At 33.9% G+C, this 11,783-nt stretch overlaps 1 protein-coding gene across 1 annotated transcript; it reads left to right on the top strand.

Moving 5' to 3' along the window:
- The first annotated feature begins 1,208 nt into the window (after positions 1–1,208).
- Positions 1,209–5,128, top strand: LOC107465709 (uncharacterized). Its single transcript, XM_016084676.3, has 8 exons — positions 1,209–1,630; positions 2,307–2,375; positions 2,495–2,534; positions 2,663–2,795; positions 2,881–2,952; positions 3,859–3,939; positions 4,779–4,840; positions 4,916–5,128. The coding sequence occupies exons 1-8, from the start codon at positions 1,366–1,368 to the stop codon at positions 4,980–4,982; spliced, it is 789 nt and encodes a 262-aa protein (XP_015940162.1). The 5' UTR covers positions 1,209–1,365; the 3' UTR covers positions 4,983–5,128.
- Positions 5,129–11,783: the final 6,655 nt, after the last annotated feature.

Here is an 11,783-nt window from a genome sequence, read left to right as displayed (position 1 = left end):
GTGAAACTCAACCTCAGTCTTGGCATAAGCAACATTCACTAGAAACCTCCATGCATCCTTGCCCTTAAACTCAGGGCAAAATACACCGCCATGTAACGGATATAAAATGTCCAGTATGAATTAGGCGGAAGCCAACCACCATCAGGAACCTCCAATGCATCCTTTATCCCGTTGTGCCTATCCGATATGACTAGAATACCCAGTTAAGGCATTACATGCTGCCGAATGTGAGATAGAAAGAATGATCATGACTTTGCATTCTCACCCTCCACAAGTGCGATGCAATAGGAATGATATTGGAATTGCCATCCTGAACAATCGCGACGAACAGTGTACCCCCCGTATTTGCCGTACAAGTGAGTCCCACCAACATTAGTCAACGGCTTGCAATGACTAAATGTCTCGATACACGGTGAAAATGTCCAAAAAGGCTGATGGAAATAAGCTGATGACTCATCAACTTGCCCACCAACTTGCACATGACTCGTCCTCAATACTGCAACACTACCTGTCATTGTGATCTGCACACTTAGTACCCCTCGCGGCAAATCATTATATGATTTTTTTCAATCTCCATAAATCTATGCCACAGCCTTCTGTTTAGCCAGCCAAACCCTCCTGTAAGTCGGTCTAAAACCGAATGTGCCTCTGTTGCATTCTGCAGTACCTTAATCGAGACGGCAACATCAACTCTAATCAAAGTTAGTATGAAGGCCGATAATCACATGATAATCAAGCATCCTGTGATCACTAGATATTGATGTGGCCAGACAAATATGAGGTCCATTCTACCGTTTTACCTCCCAAATACCTCTGCGCTGGCGAAGACTGATCCGAATCAGCCATGTGCACCCGTTGCCGAACTCTTTACACTTCCTATATACGATGATCGGATTTCAACACTTTGTACTCAATCCCATAGCATATGCTATAAGTCTTCACTTTTAACATAGACACTAACAAAAAACACAACTTATTTTTTATTTTTTTATTATTCTTATCAATTTTTTATAATTATATTTTTTTTACATTATATTTTTCTTTTCAATTTTTTTAAATAAAAAAATGTGAATAAATTAAATTTTCTTAATTTATTTTAGTTTAACATCAAACAAATAAAAAACACTTATCCCTAACCTTTGTCTTATTCTCTGTTCTCTGAAATAAACACAATTTTAAGGACCAGATTATTATTTCTCCGCCAAAGACATTTCCTTCTTTTTTAGTCTCTTCTCACCCGAAAAAAAAAAAAACTATAAAGTTCGTAAAAGAAAAAATTCCCAATTTAAAAGAAAAAAATTGGGGGAAGGGGTAACGGTATGGTATATCATCATCATCATCCATTTGGGTTGGCGAGACTCGACCATGTCCCTAACTCACTTCCACTTGGTCTCCCCTCATTCTTTGCACCTTCTTCACACTCCTTCCTCTCCCTCCTTATTACCTTTCAAAGCAGCAGCACCCATCTTCCCCAGCCACAACCCCTCGTTATCTTCCACTCTCTCCAGAAGGCTCTTTCTTCTTCCTTCCGTCTCCGTCTCCGGCATCTGGGACGCCATCACCGGCGCCGGCAACAATAATCCCCGCGATGCAGTGCTTGCCATTCGACGCGGAATGTCACTTTTCATTCGTTTTCTCTCTCTCTCTCTCTCTCTCTCTCTCTCTCTCTCTCCACTATGGCACTATGCAAATAAACTTCATTTGTTGACGAAGAGAGTTTTTATAGAAAATACAAAGTACACGTGAGCACTTTAGAAAACATAAGACTTTCTTATTTTACTCTTTTGATTATTACCTTACACACTCTTTAGCTAAGTCCTTTGTTTAATTTGTGGAATACTATACTATTATATAACTCATGTTTGCTTGAATTATGAGGCAAAATATTGATTGGACATACCTAATTTTATATATTCAAGTTTAATTGGGATTTATGAGCTGGTGCTGATCTGTTTAAAATACTTTTGAGATCGAGTTCTACTCAATTCCAACATGATATAAGAAATTTGAAATGCTTATAAGGACATTATTTGGAGAAATTTTTGTTTTAATGATTCGTCTCCACTTCTTGTGTCCCAGTAACAACTTCCAAATACTAGCTAAAAGTTTCACATTATTTTGGGATATGATCATGATTGCCTTTATATGAAGTACTTGGCAACTATCAACCTCAGTTATCGTTTTGGATTGAAAATTAGGATAACTCTGTTTTCATGCTAGCATTCATAAACACTTTTGGCATATTGGTAAGTGAAGTTGAACACTTTGTTGAAGGAATATATGACTTGATGCCTGTGAAATTGCGAAGGGTGATGTTTCAGGGTCTCTGGTGGAGTTTGACAGGGCAATTGAGTTGGACCCTCGTCAAAAGGCGTGTATGTTTATAAGCATTTTGGAAAAAAAAAAGCGTTATATCAGCACTTTGGATTGGAATGATCGTAAATTGAGTTCAAGTTACATGAAATTTGGTTGTGCTCATTGTGTTTGTTACCAGATCTTTGGCAAAGGGGCCTCTCACTTTACTACCTTGATAGGTACTCACTCTACACTCTTCTCTTATTTATTTGAGTTTAATTACTATTCACATGGAATTGCATATTTATAATGTATTGCTTATGAATCTGTCAAAGGGAGACTGAATTGGATTCCCATTTTGTCATAGATTTGAAGAAGGAGCTGAGCAGTTTCGGCTAGATGTTGCACAAAATCCAAATGATACCGAAGAGTCCATATGGTGCTTTCTCTGTGAAGCTCAACTGTATGGAGTGGATGAAGCACGGAAGCGATATCTTGAGGTGAGTCATTAATTCTGTTACTGGAATTTAACAAGAAAAACGAATATGTGAATGTTCAAGCGATTTTGTTTCTCAATCAATTCAGGTTGGCAGAGACCCAAGACCAGTCATGCGTGAAGCATACAATATGTTTAAAGATGGTGGGGATCCAGAGAAGGTGTGATTTGATGTCTTTTTGATTAAAAATTATGATGCAATTGTTGTATTAGATATGAACGGCATTATCAGTTTTGCTTAATAGTTCAAGCTTTTTGAACTGCTGGTCCTTGATGTAGCATGATAGTCTTTATGGAAAAACAGTGGAGTTTGATTATTGCAGCCCCATTCTTCAATAAAAGTTCAGTTTCAACATAAGGTAGAACTGGCTTGTACATTTTTAACTCTTCTAGCGCAGAGGTCCTTAAGGGAATAGATGTTTAGATATAAAATCTTTTTGTAAGTCTTGGTCTAATAGCTTAAGAATCTAAAGGAGAGTGAGTACTTAATAATTTCCTAATCCTACTTCTCTTCTTCCTAGTAACCCATGTAAACATGTAACCTTTTGCTGGATCTCAATCAGAAAGTAAAACTTTCAACTTGGAATTAGTTAAATCAAATTTGCAAATACGAATAAGCCTTTATACACTCTCGGGATTTAGTTAATACAATTAGATGGTTTTTTCGATTGCCTACGGTATCCCTTAACCGGACAGGTCAAGGACTAATCCATCGCAGATCTGAGCTCCATTTAAGGGTCTACCGCTGGTCAATGAGTTGCTGTATACACAAGATAGGATTTGAACCTCCGACACTTGTTTAAACGGACGAGTAAGCTGACCACTCGACCAACTCAACTTAAGATAGTTAGAATTTAACATATAATCAGATTTCACATCTTAACAATTTTTCTTTTTCATTGTTTATAATTATTGGAACCATAAACTTTTAAGAAGTTTTATGCTATCTATCTGTCTGTACTTAGTTCCTTACACAAAAGGCTATCAAAATGTTGATATCTATGTCTGATATACTTCTTGCCTTTACAAAATGCAATCTAACACGTGCGATTTGATCTGCCTCCTAGCTTGTTGCTGCATTCTCCAGTGGAAGAACAAATGAATTCTTTTATGCTTCGCTATATGCTGGGCTTTATTATGAATCACAGGTATTTGCTTGTAACTTCTAAAACTTACATACTTCGCACAACTAGTACTCGATCTTAAACATGTTAAATGGCTCTGTTTAGCATAATGATTGATGCCAATATTGATAATGAAAATTTTAGATTCATCTTGCAAGCCTCACCTATGTTGCACAGGTACGGCAATTTTGCTTATGCATTCGGTATACTTGGATACGTATTTAACAAACAAAAATTGTTTTACATAAAAATAGATTTTGGTACGTATTGGTTATGGCTGGGTCTGTCTTTTCTGTTCAAATTAGTTCAAAATTAGTCGTTTTGAGTACATTTTATTTATTTATTTATTCATTTTATTTCAAAACTATTTAGATGTGCAATTTAAGAATTTAAGTTGACGATTTAGACTATTTAAATGTTTAGTTTTTAATTTAAGATCAATTAAATTTGTCATAAAGCATACTTTATTAGTTAAAACAATACTATTTATTTTAAAAAATTTGTAAAATTTACTTGTATTTACTGTCGTATGCGTATTTTTTTATTTTTTATCCCGTATCCGTATTCGCACCGAGTACAGGTAATTTGTACAACTTAGAGCCTCACACATTCTTCTCCATAGACTAGACCTGTAGACCATATTATTAACACAGCATGTGAGGGGTGAATATGAACATTTATTCAATAAAATTGAACCTCTAAATTGGATCATGCTTACAATCTTAGGAACAAAGTTGAACCTATACTCTAATATTTTAGGATAAGCTCATAAAACTTTTGGTAACACTCATTACCAAGTGCTACAAACGCAACAAGGAGTTGTGAATTTCTGAATGCATATTAATAATTTTTCCAAATTGCAGAATGAAACAGATGCTGCTAAAATTCATATGGTAGCTGCATGCCAGTCTCCTTATGGACAAAGGTTTGATTTTTTTTTTCGAATTCAAACAAATGGCTTAGCTACCTGGACAGAAGATGAAGCTTGTTTTTCATGCAGGTCTGATGATTACATGGCTTCTCTTTCAAAGGTTCACTGCCTTTGTCGAAATTGGGTCTTAAACTAAATTGTTCTGTTCAAGTTTATTGAGCATGTTGAACAATTGAAGGTGATGAAGCATCAGATATTTTCTATACGATATTGATGGTATGTTGTCGCTTGTCAGATTTTGTATTATAGAGACAGTTAAAATGAATTTATCATTTTTCCTTACGAAGTAGGTATGATTTCTGATAAGGTAAGGATCACCTGCCTTTTTTATCTACTAATGAAGAGATAAATTTATTAGACATCACTAGAGAAATAGAGAGTAAACATTTGTTTTGACACTACTATTTAGTTTCGCATGAACAAATCTTTTTGGTTAGATTAATTAAATCTAACCAAGTTAGCTCAATAATTTATTGGCCCAGGCGCCCAGCTAAAATTATTTACACAATGTGTGCGCAAATTACATACTAAATTTTTTTTTTTCAACTTCTGTGTTTTTTTATTATTATTTCTAATTGTTTTTTTTTTCTTGTTTTTCTTCCGAGAGACTGAGGAGGAAGAGGAGTATTTTGACGAAAAAATAAAACAAAAAAATACATAAATTTTTAGTTGCATAATAAAGAAATTGTTTTAAATTGTACAGATGTTTTAGTTGAATAACTAAAAAGAAAACATAAAGATTTTGTTGTATGATATTGTGATTTATGCACAATTTATAATCTAATCGAATTTAGTAGACATTACTACAGATTCGAATTTCAGACTTTTAGGTAAGGATGGGAAAATTATGTAATTTAAGTAATAGTTCATTGATAATAAAAATGTTTTCCTTAGTAAAGAATATAAGTGAAATAATACTCTTGTCAATAATTTTTTGTTGTTGACCGCACATGCACTGTTAGACTTTGGAATTAGAAATGATTAAAGGTTTTTTATCCTGATTGTGCCTCATGGTAACTCCTCGTAGAATGTAGCAATTTAGTGCTTTCTGCATTCATCTTACTAAATTGTGATGGGGGTAAAATTTACTGATCCAATCCCTACACTTATTAAAATTACAATTCAAAGATGGAAATATTATTCTGAAAATTGGATCCTAAAATTAATTAAGTGGAATAACTGCCAATTTCAGTAAAAAAAAAAATCTCAAATATTTGCTAATCAAAATTGAAAAGATTTTTGGATCTTTTCTATAAAACGAGCCTATATACTAAAAAAATATGATTTCAAACTTTAAGGAGTATTTGTTTTTAGAGACTTAGAATTTAGTATTTTGTTTTGTGGCTAAAGATTGAAATTAAAATTTCAGTATTAGAACACAAAATTTTAATTCTATCACTATCTTTAAAAATTAAGAACACAGAAGACTAAAGAGATTAAGATTTTAATAATTTTTTTTAAACACACTCATTTAACTTTTTAAATTCCAAATCTACTCTTCAATCTTTATTTATCTTAAACTAAACCTAATATTGAGACATAACTCAGTTAAGTATATTTTACATTAAATACAATACAAATGTTTAATTTAGTCTTTCTTAGTCGTTGTCTCCTATAACAACCTGAATTTTTATGCCAACACAATGTTTTTCAGAAAATGTTATTTTCAGCAATAGTTTTATTTCGATTAGTCGATTCCGAATTTCGAAATAAAATAAATGATAATATAATTTTATTATTATGTTATTAATTTATTTTACATGCTATAATTATAATAGAGTTTAGATAATAATAATAATATTATTATTATCAAGTTAGATATTCGCCGATATAAGTAAATATCAGTACTCTTTGATGAGCTTAGAGTTGCTAATGATCCATCATATACCTTTTATCATTAAGTTACTAATGGCATTTATATCAGTAACTCATATATTTAACCCTATATATTTATTACTTATGTTTTAATATAGCCATTTTTTATAATTATCCATTTAAAATAGTTATAATTTGAATCACTGACTCATCAACCAAAAAAGGTAACACCCAACCCCCATGTACCACCAAACCATATTAGTCATCATGATCACCATTAATCATCATCATTTGCATCTCTTTAACGGAACCACTAAAGAAAAAAAGAGACAGAATGTCGTGAGTGAGAAGAACGAGAAACCATGACACCAAAAACCTTTTGAACTTGATTTCTTGAGATACGTAGCTCCCGGCAAAATTTTGAACTAATTAAAATGTTCATATCTTTCATCTCTTTACGTTGATGTCACTTTTGATTGAGAGAAGTCGACAAAGAAGCCACTGTTCTCCTTGCATGTCTCGACCAAATTGAAGAGTTGGAGGGAGTAATTGATTTTTGAGATTTTCGTCTTCAATTTCTCATTCAGGAGCTTTCTCTAGTTTCAGTTATTGTAATTTCGTACAGAAGTATGAGTTTGGTAATTTTTCACCAATTAAATATTAATGTGATAAGTGATTGTTGGTTTGGTTGATTATTGATTGAATTTGATTAAGTTTATGTTAAAATTTTGTTGAATTATTGTTGTTACTTGTGAATTGTGGTTCGGCCATGAAGAACAACCAAGTTGCGGTTATTTTGATGATTTTAGGATGGTTATGAATGAGAATTGTTGAGAAAAATTGATGACGTTTGATGGCCGAAAGATTAACTAAAAAAGGTAAAAAATTGGTAACCGTAAAGTTCAAAAACAGATTTAAAATCATATATATTTTCAAACAGATTTTAATATAGGATTTTTAGGTTTTAAAAGTTGTGTTTGTCATCAACATTATTATTTTGAGAATGAAATTATATTTTGACAAAAGTTGAGATTTATTTTATAAATATAAAATTTTTGGAGTATTTTGAATAAAAAGTAAGAGTTAAAAGATAAATAGTGATATTTTATAAAAATTATGAATTACTTTTATAAATATTAAAATATGTGAGATTTAATTGATATTTTTCTAAAAAATATTGGGATAAAAATAAATACTTACAAACTTGGGATTTAAAATGTAATTTCTAAAAATTTAAGAATAAAACTTTAAAAAAATTAGTTTTGGTATATCAACTTATAAACATTGAATATTAATACTCTTTTAATATTATTTTACTTATATCAATTTAATTAGTATACATTTTCATTTAGTTATTTTTATTAAGACCATTATTTTTATTAAATAAGAAAGGAAAAGTGAGACAATAAGACTTTCTAAAATAATTAGAAACACAAAATTATATTAAGAATTTTATAAATCTCTTTTCATAAAATATTTAGGAAAAGGCGAGCAAATAGTACAAACATATTTTGATATATTAGGAATAACAAAGTAAAAAACTAAAGAAATAGAAAAGAGATGGAAACAAAAAGAAAACGAGCATAAATATGATAGTAATTCCATTGAGAAAGTTGCTTTCTAAGAATACATCGGCCACAGAGGGACCTATTAGGCCGGGTTGCTTACAAAGATTTATCTTAACATATAATGTAAGAACCCGAGTTTTCACGAATAAAATAATTTAAATGCCCAAATTAAATTCTGGAAAGTTAGGATGAGAATTGGGGATTTAAATATGATTTTTAGACTCAGTAGGTCCTTTCGAGTCAGAAAAAGTGTTTTCTAACAAAAAACCGTGAAAAATTGCAAACCGGCAGTCGAACCGGTTGAACCGGTTCATGTCTGCTCGGTGCTGTGCGAGAAGCAGTGAAGCAGTCGAAAACTTTAGAAAAATATTAGAAATGAAAAACCGTGCGTTAGTGTTAAAGGTTTGGCCCAAAGCTAAAAATGTTAACGAGTTGGACCGAGTCCAAGTTGGGTCCAAACCCAACATATATAATTATTAATGAACCCAAACACTCACAACACACTCAAACACACACACACCCAGCTGAGAAGGAGAAGAAGAGAACCTCCATTTTCACTATTCACTTCAATCTTCACGAGCTCATATCTTGAGCTACAGAGCTTCGATCGCCACACCGTTTGCGGCCACGCGTTCCTTGTAAAGAGCTCTACAAAACCCATATAAAAAATAGAGAGGTAACCATGAAATATTTTCTATGCTTCTCCTCAAAGTTTCAATTTTTTAGGATTTTGACTAAGTGAGGTTTTGTAATTTTTGGGTGTTTAGGTACATTCTAGCCTTTGATTGATGTTGGTTTTGGCTTCCAAAACTATTGGGCAAGGTAAGAGGCATTGAAACTCTTGTGAAATTTCAATTATAATGAGCCCTAGGTTGATTTATGATGGTTTATGTATATATAGCTTGATTATGGTGATGTTTGGAGCTTGTTGATGATTGTTGATGCTTGTTGGAGATTCTTAGTGGCTTAGATTGTGCTTGAAATCTTATCTTGGGCTCAATTTGGGGTTTTGGTGCATATTGGGGATCGACTAATGTATGGTTTCAGTTTTTTCTATGTAGTATATAATATTCATGAACACTTAGGCTAGTGACCCATAGGCTAGGTTTGGATTTGAATGATGGTATGTGATGATTTGTTGATGATTTGATGATTGATGAGTTTGATTATAATGATTAATAAGGATATGATGAGGATGAATGATTTGTGAAGTTAATGAGGGTTGATATATGTGATATATTGATGTTGATATTGTAGATGAGGAAAATTGAAGGAAAAATGTGGTAAGCTTGGTGTAATATGGCATAGAGGGTTAATTTTGATGAAAAGTGCAGTTTGGAGTGGGTTGGTTTGGTTTTGGTTGGGTTTTACAATGAAATTGTGGAAATTGTGATTTTGGGTAAAAGTTAGTTTTTGGTGAACTTTGTCTGATCATAACTTTTACCTCGGTTTTCAAAATTGTTTGAAATTTATTTAGAATTAAAGTTCATTGAAAACTCTTTAAACCAATATAAAGTTTGCAAAATTTGGAGTTTTGTAGAGGAAGTTATGATCATTCAAAGTTGGTATTGAAAATCTGAAATTCTGCAAAGTTGCAGAATTTCTGAATTTCTGATATGTGCGTACGCAGACACACCCTGCGAAAATCTCATTCTGTGCGGATGCACAGACTTGTGCATACGCACAGGCAGAAAAGGGTGTGCTGCTGGAAGCGGTAGCACAGCTTGTGCGCATGCACATCAATGAAGAGTTACGACCTGTGCGCACGCAAGTCGGGAAGGGTAGTCTGTTGGGGGTGCTTGCACAGCTTGTGCGAGTAAACAAATTGTAAACTTTAGTACCTGTGCATACGCACACCTCTGTGTGCACGCACACTTTCAAAATCTTCATGGGCGTGCGCACGCACACCCCTGTGCAGACGCACACGCCATGTTTCACAAATTTAAACTTTATTTTCAATTAATTTACCTTCCCAACAAGGTTGTAAGCTTCTATAACACCATTTTAAGGCTTTTGGGCTTAGTTTTGAGTATGAGAATATGAGAGATAGGCTAAGGGTTTTAGTTAATGATTATTATGAAAGATTAGAGAAACAGAGGGTTAGGTTTCTGGTGTACTGAGGATGGGTTGGCAGAGTGAGGAGAGGAATGGAAGTATGAATTGGCAATGGTTGAGATGAGTCGAGGAATCTGAAGGAAATAATGGATCCATGACATATTGAAAATGTTTTCTGAAAACCATTGATGTATCATTGTATTTTGAGATTATGAGACGCTATGTGCCCAGCAGGGGCCGAGGTTGGATCCCGCCTGTTCGAGGTAGCGGCGGCGGCGTAAGGGCGGTGGTTTGTCCTACTTGCGCTTAGATGTGAGGTCGGTGGCAATAGATCCCACTCGCATCCCTTTGGATCTATAGAGCGTATAGGCGCAAAACCCTAGATAGTAATCCGAGCACTATATCTCGGGGTTCCCATATAATGATTCCAAAGGGTAACATCTCCATGGAGATGTGTCGAGTTGGCAGTTGAACCGACAATGTGATATCACAGCCAATAGGGCAGTCATTTATCATGTGCATTTTCTATTTGTTTGTATGCTTTGCCGACTTGAATTCGTTTGCCTATTTGTATAACATGTCTAATTGCTATTTGAATTACTTGTCTTATATGCTTCTACTTATGTTTTACTCGCATTGTATATAATTGTGCTTTCCACTGGGATTGAGGAGATTCGGAAGGTGGTGGCAATGGGATCGCACAGAGGATAGGTTGGTGAAGGCTGTGGGACAGCGGTATTTGGTTAGAGTAGAAATCCCTTAAGAATAGATTGCCCTTTTGATATACTAAGGTTTTAAGTCTTTTGTTAAGGTTTTACGTATTATGCTTATGGTTTAGTATGCCTTAAGATTGAATATTGTGATGAATACGGAGTCTAGGATTGCCTTTGGCGTCCCAGGGTCTTATATCCTACATCACTGTTGATGAGTGGATAATTTATACGCTTTTTGGCATTGTTTTCAATATGTTTTTAGTATGTTTTAACTAGTTTTTATTATATTTTTATTAGTTTTTAGTTAAAATTCACTTTTCTAGACTTTACTATGAGTTTGTGTGTTTTTCTGTGATTTCAGGTATTTTCTGGCTGAAATTGAGGGTCCTGAGCAAAAATCTGATTCAGAGGCTGAAAAGGACTGCAGATGCTGTTGGATTCTGACCTCCCTGCACTCGAAGTGAATTTTCTGGAGCTACAGAAGCTCAATTGGCGCGCTCTCAACGGCATTGGAAAGTAGACATCCTGTGCTTTCCAGCAATGTATAATAGTCCATACTTTGCCCGAGATTTGATGGCCCAAACCGGCGTTGCAAATCAGCTTTAAAATTCCCAGCGTTTAACGCTGGAACTGGCATAAAAATTGGAGTTAAACGCCCAAACTGGCATAAAAGCTGGCGTTTAACTCCAGAAAAAGTCTCTACACATGAAAGCTTTAATGCTCAGCCCAAGCACACACCAAGTGGACCCAGAAGTGGATTTTTACATCATTTACTCAATTCTGTAT

This window comes from Arachis duranensis, chromosome 9 (assembly GCF_000817695.3).
Source record: "Arachis duranensis cultivar V14167 chromosome 9, aradu.V14167.gnm2.J7QH, whole genome shotgun sequence".
Lineage (NCBI taxonomy): Eukaryota > Viridiplantae > Streptophyta > Magnoliopsida > Fabales > Fabaceae > Arachis > Arachis duranensis.
Note: the sequence above shows the minus strand (reverse complement) of the source record. Positions and strands in the feature narration are given on the sequence as shown.